Source organism: Pongo pygmaeus, chromosome 21 (assembly GCF_028885625.2).
Source record: "Pongo pygmaeus isolate AG05252 chromosome 21, NHGRI_mPonPyg2-v2.0_pri, whole genome shotgun sequence".
Taxonomy (NCBI): domain Eukaryota; kingdom Metazoa; phylum Chordata; class Mammalia; order Primates; family Hominidae; genus Pongo; species Pongo pygmaeus.
In genome coordinates, this window is record NC_072394.2 from 34569065 (window position 1) to 34588781 (window position 19717).

The following is a 19717-nucleotide window of genomic DNA, read 5'->3' on the forward strand; positions in this document are numbered from 1 at the left end:
ACTTGGTGTAGAAATATTGCAGCTTTTTTTTTTTTTAGAGATGAAGTCTTGCTCTGTTGCCCAGGTTGGAGTGCAGTGACATGATCTCGGCTCACTGCAAGCTCCGCCTCCCAGGTTCACGCCATTCTCCTGCCTCAGCCTCCCGAGTAGCTGGGACTACAGGTGCCCGCCACCATGCCCGGCTAATTTTTTGTATTTTTAGTAGAGATGGGGTTTCACCATGTTAGCCAGGATGGTCTCGATCTCCTGACTTCATGATCCGCCCACCTCAGCCTCCCAAAGTGCTGGGATTACAGGCGTGAGCCACCGCGCCCAGCCAGAAATATTACAGCTTTGAAATACAATATCAAAGAGCTTTTATTGACCTGAAGAAATGTTCACAAATACCAACTGAAAATAACAAAGTACATAGTGTGATCCCAATGTTATTGTTTAAAGCATACATATACACATATATACATAGAAGATTAAGGGAATTGTATCAAAACAGTTTTATTAAGTGGGAGTATCAAATCGTTTTATTTTTATATCTTTCTGTTTACATTTTTCTATAATAAACATGTATTACTTTTTGTTCATTTGAATTTCATGCTACATACCAAATTATTTTTACTTTTTTTATTACACAAGTAAGAATGCATATTTCTTTTATAATCAGAAAAAATAAATAAATTGACTCCAACTCTCACCACCCAAGAACTCTTAGAGTTGACATTTTAGGGAGTTGAGGTATTTACATTATTTTCCCACAAACAAGGTTTGTGGAATTTAAAGGGATTTTCCTTTTACACAGCTACAGGCATCAGGTTTGTGGCCTCCTTTTCTTGTGACAGTTTCAGATAAGCACTTTCTCCTATCACTTACACTCCTGTGTCAGAGCAGCGCTGGTTGGCACCTGAGGGTGTCAGCTGTCACCTTGGGGGTGGTCCCTGCAAGAGCTGCCTCCATCTTCAACAACCAGCCTCACTCTGGCCCTTCGCTGCAGGAAGACACCATGGAGGAGTCTGGGTGGAAGCTGGTGCACGGCGACGTCTTCAGGCCCCCACAGTACCCCATGATCCTCAGCTCCCTGCTGGGCTCAGGCATTCAGCTGTTCTGTATGATCCTCATCGTCATCTGTGAGTGTGCCCAGTGGGACCGGGCATGGGGGCATGGCTTCCTCTTCAGGTGCCTCAAGGAGAGGAGGGTGGGCTTCCCTCCCTGGAGAAAGGGAACCAAGCTCCTGGCACCAAGTGGGCATGTCAGTATTTCTGGGCCAGACGCCGTCTGTCTCAGCAACAGCCCCAGCCCCAGCCCAGGACTGGTGATTCACCTCACAGCCGTTTACAGAGCCCACCATATCTCCTCCATCAATGAGGCAACACATCATTGCTGTGAGCTTGGCCTCCTTTTGTAGTCAGAGGCTAAGTGACCTGCCCAAAGTCAGTACCAGGATTAGGATTGAAATCAAATATTTTTTTCTTTAACAAAAACCCCACTAATAATATAGTAATTTTAGACAGCTTTGGAGTCAGTCTGCCTAGATTTACATCTCAGCCTCATGCCTCCAAGCTTTGTGACCTTGGACAGGCCACTTGACCTCTGTGAGCCTCAGTTTCCTTATCTGAGAAATAGGGAAAGTAATCACCCTGCAGAGATGGTAAGGTGCGTTCAGAGACCTGGCATTTGTGGTGCCCTCAGCCCAGCACCTGACTCACTGCAAGTGCTCTGTGGACTGGAAGCTGCGGTTGAGATTTGGCCAGCCAAGGCCCAGCAGCTGCTGCACCCCTCCGAACCCCAACTAAGACCCGGTCTTCCCCTGTAGAGGGTAGGGGACTATGCTGTTGAGAAGACAAGGGAGGGGGAGCCTCATTTGCCCAGAGTCCTCCTGTCAGCCTGTCCAAGGTGGGCCTGGGGCTGGGGCTGGGGCTAGGGGCCTGGGGATCAGCCACCCTGCCTTTCTCTGCCCTTCCTCCCTCCCTCCCTCCACAGTTGTAGCCATGCTTGGGATGCTGTCGCCCTCCAGCCGGGGAGCTCTCATGACCACAGCCTGCTTCCTCTTCATGTTCATGGGGTAGGTGTGTCTGAGTGGGCTCCCGGGGGCGGCAAAGGCCTCCTCCATGCCAACTAATGGGTCCCTTTGGTGTGGATCCCTGCCATTTTCCCACAGGGTGTTTGGCGGATTTTCTGCTGGCCGTCTGTACCGCACTCTAAAAGGCCATCGGTGGAAGAAAGGAGCCTTCTGTGTGAGTGTCCTAAACCTTCTCTGTTGTTTGGTAGGAAGCAGAGAAGCTTCTTCCTGGGCTCCTCAGGAGGAGGTAGGCAGGTTCTGGTGGGGATTTTTGGGCCGGAAGCTGAGCAGCAGCAAGACATAGCAGGAGGAGCACAGGTCCAAGGGCAGGAATCCCAGGCTGTTACCCACAGGCTCAGCAGAACCTCCCAGGGCTTCCACTGCCCCATCTGTAAAATGAGGGATTTGAACTTAGGTCATTTTTAGCCGACATTGTCTGATGGCTCAAGCAAGAGAAGAAATAGGGGATTCAGAATAACAAGATTTAGAATAGCAGGGCAGCTGAGAGAACACCCTGCGTAAAGAGGGAATTGCCTGCCTAAGCCTGAAGAGGCCAGACCCAAGTTCCTGTCAGCGCGTTTTCCACACTGGTGCCTGCATTTCTCTTTGGTGAGGATTCCTGCCCTTCTCTGGCCTCCTGGAGGTAAGGAGAGTTCTTGGCAGCAGAAAAGAGCATAGAAACCAGAGGGGGTCTTGAGATTGACCTCACCTCCCAGGGAGCCCCGAGCCCCTTCTCCTAGAGCGAGTGAGTCTCTTAGAGGACTAGGAAGACTCTTGGGTGCCCACACTCAGAGAAGTCTCTGGGCCCGGGATTCTGAAACCATTCTCACCGCTGTCAAAAGCTCAAGGAGAGCTCAGGCTGTATCAGCTCTGGGTGCCACGCCTCTGGCACAAAGTAAGCCCTCGATAAAGAAAAGTTGTGACCGTGCCTATTTTGGAAGGATCAAAGAAAGCTTCCTGAATTGTTTTTTGTTTTTTTGTTGTTGTTGTTTGTTTTTGAGATGGAGTTTCGCTCTTGTTGCCCAGGCTGGAGTGCAATGGCGTGATCTCGGATCACTGCAACCTCCACCTCCTGGATTCAAGTTATTCTCCTGCCTCAGCCTCCCGAGTAGCTGGGATTACAGGCATGTGCCACCATGCCCGGCTAATTTTTTTTTTTTTTTTTTTTTTTTTTTTTTTTTTAGACGGAGCCTCACTCTGTTGCCCAGGCTGGAGTGCAGTGGTGCAATCTCGGCTCACTGTAAGCTCTGCCTCCTGCGTTCACACTATTCTCCTGCCTCAGCCTCCCGAGTAGCTGGGACTACAGGCGCCCGCCACCACGCCCGGCTAATTTTTTCTTTTTTTTTTTTTTGTATTTTTAGTAGAGATGGAGTTTCACCTGTTAGCCAGGATGGTCTTGATCTCCTGACCTCGTGATCCACCCGCCTCAGCCTCCCAAAGTGCTGGGATTACAGGCGTGAGCCACCACGCCCAGCTAACTTCCTGAATTCTTGATGATTTGAGCATTTTTCTCTGGCCACCATATGCCAAGAGCCAGGGATCTAGAGAGGAGTAAAACTCACCACTCCCTCCTGGCAAGATTCTTCCCTGGAGAGGTCACCAGATACCCTCCAGGATTTCCCTCGATGGATCCCACATCAAACCCGGTCTTTTTCCCCCAAACCACCCCTTGCATCTAGTGAGCCCGTCATTGATCCAGGCCCCCCAAGCCAGAAACCTGGAGCTGCCTATCCTCCTCCTTCCTCATGCCTCATTCCTTCTCAGACATCAAGTGCTAAGGATCTTCCTACCAAATGTTCTGTGAATGTTCCGTGAATTCCACCCCCCCCCCCACCCCCATCTCTGCATCTTCAAGGATTCAGACATCTTTGCCTCTCACTTGGCCCTCTGTGGTCTCCCTACAAGATTCTGACCCTTCCCTGGTGCCTTTCCACAGGGGATCATCTCTGACAGCCCGCAGCAGTGTGGGTGTACTCTCCTACAGCCTTGCCTGTGCCATCCCCTCTGCCTGGGCCACACCACCCTTTCTTCTCACCTGGCTGGTGTCACCTCATCCTTTAAGTCTTGGCTCCTGCATCAGTCCTCCAGAGGCTGCCGCTTCCCCCACCTCCTACCCCGAGCCTGGCAGAGCCCTCATGAGACCTAAGTAGCACTTGGCAGAGCTAAGTAGGGGCAGTTGTGTTGTTCTCTACATAGGGGTCTGCCTTTCTCCCTGGAGCTTTTTTTCCTACCTAGCACAGTGCCCAGTGAGTAAATTTCAGCCAGGAAGGCAGATGAGGAATTCTGTGCTACACAACAGAGTCATGCAGGAACACAAAGGAAGGGAGGAAGTGACCTTTGAGCCAGGCCTTGAAGAGGAGGATTTCAGATGAAGGGATGCAGCCAGCAGTGGGGCCTAAGGTTCTGGAATGGCCTAGATCCCAGTCTGGCTCTGCATTGGTTGATAACTTTCAACAGCCCTCTGAGCTTCAGTTTCCCCATCTCTCCAATGAAGATAGCTAGGGTTAACTGCACATAAGGACTTTAGTATAGCGTTAGCCCTCAGGAAATGGATCCTCTGAGGTGATGATGACCTATGCAAAAAGACCCAGAGACAGGAATGTGCAGGAACAGTGACCAGTTGTTGGGTGCAGGGCTGTGAGCCAAAGATGAAACTGGCAATGGAGGTTTGAGCATCAGGTTCCAGAGGGCCTTCGTCATTGTGGTTAGTGACCCACCTGGATGCTCAGGCTGCCACAGCAGTCCCGGGCCTGGTGATCAGTGTGGCAAGAAGGTTCATGCCAGTTGTGGTGGCTTGCGCCTGTAATCCCAATCCTTTGAGAGGCCAAGGCAGGAGGATCACTTGAGCCCAGGAGTTTGAGATCAGCTTGGGCAACACAGTGAGACCCTGTCTCTACAAAAAATAAATTACTTGGATGTGGTGGCATGTGCCTGTAGTCCTCCTAATCAGGCAGGTGAGGTGGGAGGATCACTTGAGCTCAGGAGTTTGAGGCTGCAGTGAGCTATGATTGCACCACTGCACTACAGCCTGAGTGACAGAGTGAGACCCTGTCTCTGAAGAAAATAGAAGAAAAAGGCTCAACTGTAACTCTGGTGCATTGACTAGACTAGAATCCCTGTGCCTAGACCCCACCCAAGAGATTCTGACTGGCAAGAATACACTGCAGTAGGTCAGGAGGAGCATGGGCTCTGGGGTCAGACTGCCTGCGTTTATACCTCTGCTGCACCAGGAGGCTGGGTGACGTGGAGGTGGTGGGGGTGTCTTTAACATCGCCAGGCCTCTGTGTCCTCATTAAAAGGAATAATGGTAGACTTTCCTTCCAGACTTGCAGTGAGGATTAGGTGAGACAAGGTACATAGGAACCCAGCATCTGCCACCCCTAAGACTCAGCTTCACCATCCTTCTAGGCAGTTTGGGTTGGGGCCCAGACATACGTGTTTTGTTAAAGTTGTTTTTTAGGGTTTTTGTGTGTGTGTGAGACAGAGTCTCACTCTATTACCCAGGCTGGAGTGCAGTGGCACGACTCGGCTCACTGCAACCTCTGCCTCCCGGCTCAAGCAATCCATCTGTTTCAGCCTCCCAAGTAGCTGGGACCACAGGTGCGTACTACCATGCCTGGCTAATTTTTTGTAAAGACAGGGTTTCACCATGTTGCCCAGGCTGGTCTCAAACACCTGAGCTCAAGCGATTCTGGAAGTAATTTCCTCCCCCCGCCAAAAAAAAAGAAATTTACATATATATATATAGGGTAGTTAACGTGTTCTTTTTTTCTTTCTTTTTTTTTTTTTTTTTTTTTTTTTGAGACGGAGTCTCACTGTGTCGCGCAGGCTGGAGTGCAGTGGCGCGATCTCTGCTCACCGCAACCTTTGCCTCCCAGGTTCAAGCAATTCTCCAACCTCAGCCTCCCAAGTAGCTGAGACTACAGGCGTGAGCCACCACACCCGGCTATTTGTATTTTTAGTAAAGACAGAGTTTCGCCACGTGGGCCGGGCTGGTCTCAAACTCCTGACCTCAGGTGATCCACCCACCTCGGCCTCCCAAAGTGCTGGGATTGCAGGCATGAGCCACCGCGCCTGGCCAGAGTAGTTACTGTGTTCCCATTGATGAGAGTACATCAGAGAACAGGGTAGACACACTCCTCCCAAGGAGCTCACAGCCTTTTGGGGATAGGCGGATATTGATCAGGTAGCCAAAATATGTAATTACGAACTGGGATGAGAGCAAGAAGGGGCAGTATTAGGGACCTGAGAGGGCATAGAACAGAGTCCTGCTCAGTCTGAGGGTCAGGGAATACTTTCTGGAAGGAATGATGCTTGAGCTGAGTCTGAAAGACAAGGAGGGCTTAAGAGCTTCTGGTCTGGGGGCCCCACCGGGACAGGTTGGGGAGCTCCCTGGATGCTGCTCCTCAACCCGGACCCTCTTGCTCCAGACGGCAACTCTGTACCCTGGTGTGGTTTTTGGCATCTGCTTCGTGTTGAATTGCTTCATTTGGGGAAAGCACTCATCAGGAGCGGTAAGTGCCTCCCCTACCCTTCCAGTCCCTCCCCAGCAAGTGAGGACCAGTTGCACTCAGCCCTACTCCCAAAAGCCACTTCCTGCCATTCCCTTCCCTTTTCTGAGTCCCCAGAGTTATGTTCCCAGCCATGAGGGCAGAGGGCCAGCTGGGGTTTCCCCAGCCCTGCCCTTGGTGTGTCATGCCCTGGCCCTGGCCTTCCTGTGAGATCTTTCAGTCAACTGGCCTAAGCCCACTTCTCTAAAGGGAGGTTTCCACAGTCCAGCAGCCAACTGGGGAATTTCCTTTGTCTTAACCAAGAGTGAGCTGCCCAGTGTGAGTTTATTAAGTCATTATCCCAAAGCAAGCCTGTCCTCCTCAGTGTCCCTGCCCCTCAGCACCAGCCCCTGCAGGTGGAGGAGAGAGGAAAGGAAGGATCAGGTTGTATTACCCTTAGAGTAGGGAATCCTGCCAGCCCCAGTCCAGTGTGTTACTAGCAGCTGTCCAAGACTCACTGAGGAGGATTTTGAACTCAGTTGTGGGGAGGGGGGATGGGGTCTTGGTCAATTAGCAGGACTGCAGTTGAGATGGGGCAGGCATTTTGCTATCCTAGCCTTAGCACGTAGAGCCGTCTGCCCTCCACCTGGGGGTGGCGGTAAAGGTCCTTGCATGAGGCTTCACGTCCAGGCATACAGAGGAGGGGTTTCTTTCCCAGCAACTTAGGAAGCCACCCTCAAGACACAGTCATGCCCTTCCTCTCACTTCACCTTTTTTATACCTGTGTTCCTTCTCCCTTTGAGCATTTTCCTCCCAGTTACCAGCTGCTCATTATAAACATTCATTGTAGAAATTTTGGAAAGTACAGAGAAGTTAAAGAAGAAATTTAAAATAACCCCAAATCTGCTCACCCAGAGATAAATACAATGTAGGTCTTTAATATATGTTGTCTTTTTTCCTTTTTATAGATATACTTACAAAAGAATTACATAATTTAAAATATATAAAATAACAGCATTTATATGATGCTTGCTTTGTAGTAATACTGTTCTAAACACTTTATATATATATTTACTTTTATGTAATTCTCGTAAAAACTTAGTGTAGAGAAGAGGATAAAGAAAATGAAAAATCAGTTCTAATCCCCCATATCCCATCTAAGGAAGTATTGTTAGCTCTTTGGTATATGCCTTTCCAGGCACAAATATAAATAGATACAGTTGTCCCTTGGTATCCATAGGGGATTGGTTCCAGGACCCCTGAAGATACCAAAATTCAAGGATGCTCGAGTCCCATATATAAAGTGACATAGTGTTTACCTACACACATCCTGTATATTCTAACTCTTCTCTAGATTACTTAAAATGCCTAATACAATGTAAATGCTATGTAAATAGTTGTTACACTGTATTGTTTTTTAATTTGTATTTTGTTGTTGTATTTTTTGTTTGTTTTGAGACAGGGTCTCACTCTGTTGCTCAGGCTGGAGTGCAGTGCTGTGGTCTCAGCTCACTGCAACCTCTGCCTACCAGGCTCAAGCAATCCTCCCACCTCAGCCCCACTGAGTAGCTGGGACTACAGGTGCCACCACCACACTCGGCTATTTAAAAAAAAAAAACTGTAGAGATGCAATCTCACTGTGTTGCCTAGGCTGGTCTCAAACTCCTGGGCTCAAGTGATCTGCCCACCTAGGCCTCCCAAAGTGCTGGGATTGCAGGCGTGAGCCACTGTACCCAGCTTATTTTATTGTATTTTTTTTTTCCTGGACATTTTCTTTTTTTTTTTTTTTGAGACAAAGTCTCACTCTCTCACTCTGTCACCCAGGCTGGAGTGGAGTGGTGAAGTCTCAGTTCACTGCAACCTCCACCTCCTGGGTTCAAGCGATTCTCCTGCCTCAGCCTCCCAAGGAACTGGGATTACAGGTGCCCCCCACAGTGCCCAGCTAATTTCTTTTTGTAATTTTAGTAGAGACTGGGTTTCACCATGTTGGCCAGGCTGATCTTGAACTCCCGACCTCAAGTGATCTGCCCACCTCAGCCTCCCAAACTGCTGGGATTACAGGCATGAGCCACTGCTCCTGGCCTTCCTGAACATTTCCTGTTTGCAGTTGATTAAATCCACAGATGCAGAACCCATGGATGCAGAGGACCGACTATGTTGTGTTTTTATGAAAATGGAATCCTTCTATACACATAGTTTATAGCCTCCTTTTTACACTTAATAGTATATCATGTAGTTTTATTCTGACAAGATTGGGAGCACTTTGTACAGTGTTGTTTTTTCCCTTCTTTTCTTCACATAATGTGCCACATGTAATCTCTTCATTTTGACCTCTTCATCTCCTCTTCACGTTCTCAGTCCCTTCCTTCCTGTTCCTCCCCTACTTCCTCCCTGGATGGCGAGCTTCTCTGGGATGCTGAGGTGCCTTCTTCACTGGGAGTCCAGATCAGGGCTGGGGTCAGCCCCAAGAGATTCTGGCCAGGAGCCCTGTGGCGGGGGCAGGGAGCGTGCTTCTGCTGCACAAGTCGCCTCTCCTTCTGTGGAGCCCAGAAGGTCCCCTCCCCTTGCGCAGCCCCCATCCTGGGCATCAGGGCCTCGTGGGGGCCTCATGGCGCCATGTCCACAGGTGCCCTTTCCCACCATGGTGGCTCTGCTGTGCATGTGGTTCGGGATCTCCCTGCCCCTCGTCTACTTGGGCTACTACTTCGGCTTCCGAAAGCAGCCATATGACAACCCCGTGCGCACCAACCAGATTCCCCGGCAGATCCCCGAGCAGCGGTGGTACATGAACCGATTTGTGGGGTGAGTCCTCCAGCAGAGGCAAGAGCAGGGGGACGTGGAAGAGGGTACACTCCCCCCACCGCCGCCGCCACCAGAAGGGTGCGGCAACCAGAGTTCCTGCTGCTTCAGCCGGCTCTAATAGAGTTTATGAAAGCTTAGCTTCACTCCAAGATCAAGGTGACCAGGTTGTAGGCAGACTTGGTGTCGTCCTAGAAACCAGGACAAGGAAGGGGAAGGATGGAAGGGTATGGTGAGATGGGTTAAGACCATCACTTGGACCTTGGGCAAGTCACCCCACCTTTCTGCACCCCAGTTTCCCATCTATAAAATGAGGAGACTAATGCCCACCCTGCCTACCTCTCAAGAGATTATAATAGTACAGAAATATGCCAGAAGAATTAGCACCACCACACTCGTGTAGGCGCTCTCTCTTCACGCTAGCTTGGGAGGGAGCTTGGGGCTTTCTGGTGGCCTGGTCTCTAACAGTGTCAACCTCTTGTTCTGCGGCAGCATCCTCATGGCTGGGATCTTGCCCTTCGGCGCCATGTTCATCGAGCTCTTCTTCATCTTCAGTGTGAGTACTGGTGCCTCCCCCACCCCTCCACCCATGCTAGCTGGGTCTCTCCCACTCCACTCAGGTGCTCTGCTGCCTACTGCCTGAGAAAGTTCAGATGGGCCACTTCACCTCTCGGAGCCACATTCTTCACCCTGAAATTGGATAACAGCCTTCCCTCTCAGGGCAGCATTGAAAGTTAAATGAGGCTGGGCGCGGTGGCTCACACCTGTAATTTCAGCACTTTGGGAGGCCGAGGCGGGTGGATCACAAGGTCAGGAGTTTGAGACCAGCCTGTCCAATATGGTGAAACCCTGTCTCTACTAGAAAATACAAAAATTAGCCGGGCATGGTGGCACACGCCTGTAGTCCCAGCTACACGGGAGGCTGAGGCAGGAGAATCACTTGAACCCAGGAGGTGGAGGTTGCAGTGAGCCAAGATTGCACCACTGCACTCCAGCCTGGGCGACAGAGTGAGACTCCATCTAAAAAAAAAAAAAAAATTCAAATGAGATATGTGGTGTGTGGGGAGCCTGGTGTGTGGAAAAGGGGACTTGGTAAATAGAAGCTGCCTCAGTGATACTTCAGTCGTTCCCCACCATGACTAATAGCATCGTTGCACCTGGTTTCATTTCTGGGTCCTTGCACATCTTTACCTCTCTGTGTTACTCACAGCTCCTGGGAGGGTGGACAGAATGATTCCTGCTTGTCAGGGTCATTGTGAAGTTGGAATAAGTCATTGTAAAAATGCTTGACTTCAGGAAATGCTGTTGTAGTGGTGATGATGACTCCTCCCAAAGAGTGCCAAGATGAAAGTTGGTAGGAAGGCCCTTCAGAGCCATGTAAGTGTGGCTGACCCAGCTCGGGGCCCAGCACAGATGGTACCTTGTACCAACTCAGTACCGGACATGTATCTGCTATTCCAGAGTAGTGGCCCAGCCCCTCCCTGCTGAGACCACCTCACCCACACAGGTTTGCCTGGGAGAAGGGTCAGAGGAGGTGTTGGCTGTCCATGCTACCAAAGCCCGTGCGTACTTCCCAGGGAGGCCCCCTCTGTTTCATCTGTGTAACTCTGGGCCAGTCACCAGCTTCTCTGATCCTTGACTTTCTTAGCTGTACCAGGCCAAGCTTTCATAGACACATACATGTAGCAATTGTATATGAGCCATGTGGCACAAGGCCTAGCGCTTGGTAAGCTGCTCGAGTGGTGGTGGCTGCTCTATAATTTTGATTTGGATAAGAATCATTATTTTCTACAAGCTGCTGAGTTCAGGCTGGGGTCCACCCAGAGCAGGTCAGTCAAGCCCTGGCCCCTCCCTAAGGACAGTGTGGCTCACCCCCTGCTCTGGGGAAGCGAGGTCAGAACCACATGCCAGGCCTACGGGCCCTGATGGTGTCATGATGATGTGTCCACTCCTGCCCTTGTGACAGGTTGGTGTGCCAGGGGAAGGGGAGCAGGGTGGGCAAGCCAGCTGAAGCCCCGCTGTGTGTCTGCAGGCTATCTGGGAGAATCAGTTCTATTACCTCTTTGGCTTCCTGTTCCTTGTTTTCATCATCCTGGTGGTATCCTGTTCACAAATCAGCATCGTCATGGTGTACTTCCAGCTATGTGCAGAGGTGAGGAGAGCAGGGCCAGGAGGCGGGGGAGGGAGAACTGGATCCAGCATTGAACGGGTTGGTGAGGCTCTGCGGAGAGGCTGGGTCTGGGCTCTTCATGTGGCCCCTGCTTCTGGCTCTGAGCTCTTGGGCCAGTACATTGCTGTGCCTCTCCCAGCCTCCGTGTATTCAGCTGTACCCTGGGCCTAATGAGATACCTTCCACCTTAGTTGTGTGGGGTACTCACCACAGCTAGATGAAAGGACAGTAGATTTGCCAGTGCCAGGTCCACTCCAGTAGTAGTTTCTTCAACAGGCCGATGCACACTAGGTGGCCTGCCCTCCCTCTGGGAACTAGCCATTGGCAGAGTGGGTGAAGCCAGGGTTTGGGATGAACAGTCTGGGCTGGGACCCTGGCTCCTCCATGAGTAGCTCTGGGTCTTGGGCGGGTTGCTTAACTTCATGCCATCCGTTCCTCCTCCACATGACGGGGTGAGTGAGAGGACCTAACTTGGACAGCTGCTCTCAGGATTAAATGAGTGGATTCATCTAGAGCACTTAGAATGGTGCTTGCCAGTCAGGTGCGGTAGCTCACGCCTGTAATCCCAGCACTTTGAGAGGCCGAGGCAGGCGGATCACAAGGTCAGAAGATCGAGACCATCCTGGCTAACATGGTGAAACCCCATCGCTACTAAAAATACAAAAAGTTAGCCGGGTGTGGTGGCACATGCCTGTAGTCCCAGCTACTTGGGAGGCCGAGGCAGGAGAATTGCTTGAACCCAGGAGGCGGAGGTTGCAGTGAGCCGAGATCGCACCACTGCACTCCATCCTGGGTGACAGAGTGAGACTCTGTCTCAAAAAAAAAAAAAAGAATGGTGCCTGCCACATGCTAAGCATTTGCTCGAGAAATGTTAATTACTTTTTTGTTGTTGATTTTTTTTTAAAGAGATATAAACAGTAAAGTTCACCCTTCTTTGTCCACAGTTCTATGGTTTTTAGAAATGCATACAGTTCTGGAACCACCATCACAGTCAAGCTGTGAAACATTTCCATCACCCCATATGTTACTGCTCTTACCAGAGTCTTCAGCCCCTCAAGCAACTGTGAAATTGGTAGGAAGGGGTTCTGCCCCAGGACAACACTGACGTTCCTTTGTTTCCTCCTCAGGATTACCGCTGGTGGTGGAGAAATTTCCTAGTCTCCGGGGGCTCTGCATTCTACGTCCTGGTTTATGCCATCTTTTATTTCGTTAACAAGGTACTGCCCTCCTTGAGAAGGTCCTCTTAGTCCTCATAGGGTAGGAAGGTCAGGAGGAGGATGCTGAGAGAAAAACCCAAGCGCCTGAATCTTCCTTTTCCACCCAGAATGGGGAGGACCAAAGCCACCTAGAACTGTTCCTGCTCTAGAAGATAGATCTTTTTAGGAAAGAAAGAATCTGTATCCTGTATGTTTGGGAGACAAAGGCCATCAGGACACGTGACAATGTGAATAATGCTTTTAAAACTTACGAGGTATAGCCATAGCCAAAGCAGGACTTGAAAGCAATATGTCACCTGCAGTGCTCTTCACAGGAAATAAGAGGGACTAATAACATCTTGAGAAAAAGAAAAGAGTAACATGAAAGAAGAAAAGTAGAAAGGAGTTAATAAAGGTAAAAGCACAAAATGCTGAAATAGTCTAAATAGTAGAACCCAAATTTAGGGCTGCAGGTATCCTGTCTCTGCAGGTGTCCTCTCTTCACGCAAGTACTGTTCAATCCTGCAGAGTAAGGAGAGGATGGGAAAGTTTTTCACAGGCACCTCGGAGCCCTCCTTGCTCTGTGACCTCACATAGGTAGTGTGGCCCAATAATAAGAGGGAGCCAGGCTTACCTGACTAGGGCAACTCACAGAGCTCATTGTCCCCAGAGAGAGATGTGGGCAAGAATACAGATGTCCCCACAACAGTTTTACTAGATTCATGCATGATACACAAACCAGATGAGCCATTGAGAGGAATTTGGAGGAGCCCTGTTGGGCCCCTCACCTCCAAAACTAATACTCAAGACTTACTCTGACCTGCTGTACTTTGGGTCTCCAGAGCCCAGAAGCAAGCAGTCCTCTGCGGCAGCCACGCATATTTGCAAAATAGAGTTGTAGGTCAGTTGATCGAAGCTGGGAATGCCGTTTTCCCAAAAACAAGTTGGAAAAGACTGGAAGGATCATTTAGTGTAGTGCTGCACCCCTACCTCCAGTCTGGTGACTGTGCCCCTCTTCTCTAACAGTCTCAACAGATGATTCTCTAGCTCAGGGGTCAGCAAACTGCAGCCCCCATGGGCCAGCAGGCCTGTTTCTATAAATTTTTATTGGAACACAGCCATGGTCATTCATTAACATATCTGTCCATGGCTGCTTTCACACTACAATGGCAGAGTTGAGTAGTTGCAACAGGGACCATATGGCCTGCAGAAACTAAAATTTTCACAATCTGGCCCTCTAAGTAAAAGATTGCAGACCCCTGCTCTACTACATCCAGCAACAGAGAAGACACTCCCTCCTAACACTCCCATTCTTTCTGGACAGCTCCTGTCATTATCAAGGTCTTGATTCACACTGCAGTCTCCCTTGCTGTGACTTCCATCTTTAGACCTTAGTCTTAATTCTGGGATCATCTAGAACAAATCTAATCTTCCTCCTCTATAGCCCATATTAATCAGAACTCTCATAAGTGGCAAGTGACTAAAACTCTATTCAAAGTAGCTTAAGCAAAAAAAAGGAAAATAGCTTAAGCAAAAAAAAGGAAAATAGCTTAAACAAAAAGAATGTATTTGCTGATATAACTGGAAAGACTAAGAAATTGGAGTTCTAGCCTCAACCATGCTTAGATCCAGAGTCTCAAAAATACCAGGGCTCAATCCCAGCACTTCAGGAGGCCGAGGAGGGTGGATCACGAGGTCAAAAGATCGAGTCCATCCTGGCCAACATGGTGAAACCCTGTCTCTACTGAGATACAAAACATTAGCCGGGTGTGGTGGTACATGCCTATAGTCCCAGCTACTCAGGAGGCTGAGGCAGGAGAATCGCTTGAACCCTGGAGGCAGAGGTTGCAGTGAGCCAAGATCGTGCCACTGCACTCTAGCCTGGGTGACAGAGCAAGACTCCATCTCAAAAAAAAAAAAAAATATATATATATATATGTATGTATGTATGTATACATACATACCAGGGCTCTGTGCCCACGCCTTAGCCCTGTGTATCTTTTTTTGGCCTCAGTCTGCAGGCAAGATCTTTTCACAAAGTAGAAAGATGGCCAGTGGCAGCCCTAGAGTCTACTCTTTCCAGCTTTGCAGCCCTAGAGCTAAAAGACTGTCTTCGTCTACCATGATACATCATCCAGTGAAGACTCGCTGCTCTGCTCGGGTGGCATGCCCAGTGCTCACTGTTTTCCAGGTCCAATAGCATCACATATTCAGACAGACTGACTTAGGTCTTGTGCTAGGAATTTTTTTTTTTTTTTTTTTTTTTTTTTTTGAGATGGAGACTCACTCTGTTGCCCAGGCTGGAGTGCACTGGTGTGATCTTGCTCACTGCAGCCTCCGCCTCCTGAGTTCCAGTGATTCTCCTGCCTCTACCTCCTGAGTAGCTGGGGTTACAGGTGCACACCACCACTCCCGGCTAGTTTTGTGTTTTTAGCAGAGACAGGGTTTCTCCATGTTGGCCAGGCTGGTCTTGAACTCCTGACCTCATGTGATCCGTCTGCCTCAGCCTCCCAAAGTGCTGGGATTACAGGCATGAGCCACCGCACCCGGCCTATTTTGTGCTAGGATTGATGGCCCCAACAGGACCAGATGTTTTGAGTGTTCCTCAAAACATCTGGAAGATGGAAGACAAGGAACACGGTTAAACAAAAATAGAGATCACATCACAGCCTCTTGTCCTTCCTCCCTTCTGCTCCAGTCTTGCTCTGCTCAAAAAATCTCTTCCTCCAGCCCCAGTGCCTTATGTATAAAATGAGGAACTTTCTGGCTCTGCCTCTTTGCCTCGTTCCTTGCCTCCTTTTACCACGGTTCTGCTCCTTGTCCCTCCCTCCCCCCTCCCCCCACCTGCAGCCACAAGAATGCAAATAAGAAGAGATGGAGGCTGGGTGCATATGGTTCACACCTATAATCCCAGTGCTTTCAGAGGTGGGAGGATAACTTAAGGCCAAGTGTCTGAGACCAGCCTGGGCAATAGAGCAAGACCCCATCGCTAGAAAAAATAAAAATTAGCTGGGTGTGGTGGCACACACCTATAGTCTGAGCTACTTGGGAGGCTGAGGCAGGAGGATCCCTTGAGCCCAGGAGGGTGAGGCTGTAGTGAGCTGTGATCATGCCACTGTGCTCTAGTCTGGGTAATAGAGGGAGACCCTGTCCCTTTAAAGAAAAGGGGTTAGGGGAGCATTGCGGGGCTGAGCCTGAAAACATGGCCTTCACCCCATAGGCTTAGGACAGGGCTTCAAATGGTGACCTATTTTGTTTTCTTTGTTTCTTCACTGTTTTCTTCTGGGCTGCTGGCATTCTGTGACCATGTGTCTGCCTGTGAGTCCTGGGACAGGCCCTCCTCAGGCCCCGGGCATATCTTGATACCGAGGTTCCACATTAGTTCCCTTTGTAAATAACACAGATCCCCAGCATCTCTGCCCAGCCTCTAAACTCTACCCCAGTTAAAAAGGAGTCCAAAATGCTCCAAGATCAAAATCTCTGTGAGATGCTAACAAAAGTGACAAGCATCCTGGGGAAGACAGGAATGAATGGAGGCTGAGGTGGGCTGATGGGGCTCCTGGTCCTGAAGCTGGGCATCCTGGACACCCCTCCCCTCCCCCGCCCACTCCGACTGCTGCTCCAGCCATGCAGGAGTGTTGCCATACTGATCTAGAGACTGGGGGGGACCAGGAAGGGCAGAGCTGTGGCCATTCCTCCTGTGGCATTCTGGGCCTGGCCCCTGAGGCTATGAGCATTAGGGCAATACACAGGCCTGGTCCAGATGAAGCAGAGCTGTGCCCATGAGCCCTGCCTGCCGCTTGCCGCCCACTGGAGCACGCCCCTTCCCCTGGCCAGGCCTCAGTTTCCCCATGAGATCAGTGAGGGTGGGGCCCCAGTTCGCCATGCAGCCTGGCACTAAGCACGCACCCTGTCTTCTTTCTGTTCGCGGCCGCAGCTGGACATCGTGGAGTTCATCCCCTCTCTCCTCTACTTTGGCTACACAGCCCTCATGGTCTTGTCCTTCTGGCTGCTCACGGGTACCATCGGCTTCTATGCAGCCTACATGTTTGTTCGCAAGATCTATGCTGCCGTGAAGATAGACTGATTGGAGTGGACCACGGCCAGGCCCGCTCCGTCCTCGGACAGGAAGCCACCCTGCGTGGGGGACTGCAGGCACGCAAAATAAAATAACTCTTGCTCGTTTGGAATGTAACTCCTGGCACAGTGTTCCTGGATCCTGGGGCTGCGTGGGGGGCGGGAGGGCCTGTAGATAATCTTGCATTTTTCTTCATCTTATTCCAGTTCTGTGGGGGATGAGTTTTTTTGTGGGTTGCTTTTTCTTCAGTGCTGAGAAAGTTCCCTCCAACAGGAACTCTCTGACCTGTTTATTCAGGTGTATTTCTGGTTTGGATTTTTTTTTCCTTCTTTGTTTTAACAAATGGATCCAGGATGGATAAATCCACCGAGATAAGGGTTTTGGTCACTGTCTCCACCTCAGTTCCTCAGGGTTGTTGGCCACCCTACGACTAACTGGAAGAGGACACGCCAGAGCTTCAGTGAGGTTTCCGAGCCTCTCCCTGCCCATCCTCAGCACTGAGGCCGCGACAAAGCACAGCTCCAGCCCGGACAGCACCCTCAGTGCCAGCCAGACTCTGCCAGACCTCTGTTTCCCTCTTCTCCCCAGCCTCCTCCAGGGCTGCCCAAGGCAGGGTTTCCAGCCAGGCCTCGGGGTCATCTTTTCACCAGGAGCAAACCCAAGTCTTAGTTGCTACAAGAAAATTCCTTGGAAGTACTGGGGGCCAGGTTCCCCAGACAGCAGGAATTGCCCCTGTTCAGAGCAGCCGGAGTTTGCTGGACCAACAAGGAGGAAGAGAAGAGACTTGCAGTGAACTGTTTTTGTGCCAAGAAACCCTGGACCTGGGGCCAAGTATTTCCCAAGCCAAACATCCACTTGTCTGTGTCTGGGAAGGGATGGCCAAGGCCGCTAGGGTCCTTACCCCTCAGGATCACTCCCTGGCCCTTTCCTCAAGAGGTACCACTCTCCAAGGTGTGCTGGCAGTGGACCCTGCCCAACTTCAGGCAGGATAGAGAGGCCCAGAGATCACAGATCCCCTCCTGTAAGTGGCCGGGCATTCTCTCCCTGCCCTCTCTGGCCTCCGGGGTCATACTCACTTCTTTAGCCAGCCCCATCCCCTCCACCCCACACCTGAGTTCTTGCCTCCTCCTTTTGGGGACACCCAAAACACTGCTTGTGAGAAGGAAGATGGAAGGTAAGTTCTGTCGTTCTTTCCCCAATCCCCAGGAATGGACAAGAAGCCAACTTAGAAAGAAGGGTCTCACGTGGCTGGCCTGGCTCCTCCGTAGACCCCTGTTCTTCTCAACCTCTGCCCACCCGTGCATGTCATCACAAACATTTGCTCTTAAGTTACAAGAGATCAGATCCACCCAGGGATTAGGGTTCAAGTAGCAGCTGCTAACCCTTGCACCAGCCCTTGTGGGACTCCCAACACAAGACAAAGCTCAGGATGCTGGTGATGCTAGGAAGATGTCCCTCCCCTCACTGCCCCACATTTTCCCAGTGGCCGTACCAGCCTCACCCATCAAACCAGTGAATTTCTCAATCTTGCCTCACAGTGACTGCAGCGCCAAGCGGCATCCACCAAGCATCAGCTTGGAGAAAAGGGAACCCAAGCAGTAGAGAGCGATATTGGAGTCTTTTGTTCATTCAAATCTTAGATTTTTTTTTTTTTTCCCTAAGAGATTCTCTTTTTAGGGGGAATGGGAAATGGACACCTCATAAAGGGTTCAAAGATCATCAGTTTTTCTGACTTTTTAAATCATCTTCATTATTATTTTTAATTAAAAAAATGCCTGTATGCCTTTTTTTGGTCCAATTGTAAATAAATATACCATTGTCCTACTGTTTTGTCTTGAATCTCATGCAGGGGTTGGAGGTCTGAGGTGAGACACCTTCCCCGAGTGTGTTGAGTTGCATAGTTTCCCCCGAAACTCATTCTCGTGTCACACTTCTCCAGAGCTCAAGCCACTGCTGTTCCCTGCCTTGTACAAGTCCATTGCCTAGCCCCTCCGTACTAAATTGCAGTCATTTGCTCTTCTGATCCCACAAGCAGGAAATGGCAATCAAGTGTGTTTTGGTAGCAGTGAGATCTGGTTTTGGATTCCCAGCTTCAGTGTTTTACTGTCAGCTCATCTCACTCTACGAAACCCAGTTCTTCAATTGCAAGCAACAGAAACATCGGTCAGACTGGTTTTAGCCCAAAAATGAATTGATTGGTTCTTAAGTCATCAAAGATTTTGTTTATTTTGCTTCAGGTCTGGCTGGATCCAGGGGCTCAAAGGATAGCCTTAGGGCTCTTTCCCCTTTTCCACTGTGCTCCTCTCCGGCGTCACTCTGTCCTGTTATCCCCAGTCTTCCTCCTGATGGGTGAGGCAGGGAGGGCAGGATGCCAGTCACTCCAGACTTACATGATCCACCTGGGTATGCCAGGGGGCTGGGGTAAGGGAAGATGTCCCTCGCCACTTCAGTTTATTCAATATAGAGAAATTTCAGGAAACATTTCTGATTGGCCCAGCTTGGATTATTATTTGAACATCTTGCACCAATCACTATATCCAGGAGGATGGAGTATGATTTGGGGCTACTTTCCCTGAAGGTGTTGGATACTGTGAATTTCAGCCCCACCAGAATTACTTAGAATGGTTGCTGAGGAAAGAACCATTTCCCATGGTAAGGGATGCGAAACAGACCAAAACAGTGGCCTGTTATCCCCCCGCCCCGCCCAACCCCAAACCCAAGCCTCAGTTCCTCATTTGCAATGGGAAACGTGCTTGTTACTATTTATGGAGTACTTCCCGTGTTCTGATGTTCCAAACACTTTCCATGGGTTAGCCCATTTAATCTTGGATATGATACAAGATAACAACGTGCCCCTGAGGCAGGTTCTGTTATTAGCCCCCTTTTACAGAGGTGGTCACTGAGGCACCAAGCAGTTGCTGGGGCAGGATGGGG

General features: G+C 50.0%; 1 protein-coding gene across 4 annotated transcripts in view; it reads left to right on the plus strand.

Annotated features, from left to right (window-relative positions):
- Window positions 1-18608, plus strand: part of TM9SF4 (transmembrane 9 superfamily member 4) — a 55893-nt gene extending 37285 nt beyond the window's left edge. For 2 of the 4 annotated variants that reach the window (XM_054466919.2, XM_054466921.2), the window contains 9 exons: window positions 986-1118; window positions 1972-2053; window positions 2150-2225; window positions 6481-6564; window positions 9167-9342; window positions 9832-9895; window positions 11372-11491; window positions 12637-12726; window positions 16643-18608. In XM_054466919.2, the coding sequence (XP_054322894.1) occupies window positions 986-1118; window positions 1972-2053; window positions 2150-2225; window positions 6481-6564; window positions 9167-9342; window positions 9832-9895; window positions 11372-11491; window positions 12637-12726; window positions 16643-16792 (975 nt within the window). In that variant the 3' untranslated portion in view covers window positions 16793-18608. The remainder of the gene's footprint in view (window positions 1-985; window positions 1119-1971; window positions 2054-2149; window positions 2226-6480; window positions 6565-9166; window positions 9343-9831; window positions 9896-11371; window positions 11492-12636; window positions 12727-16642) is intronic. The other 2 variants (XM_054466922.2, XM_063659123.1) reach the window with 2 other exon arrangements.
- Window positions 18609-19717: the final 1109 nt, after the last annotated feature.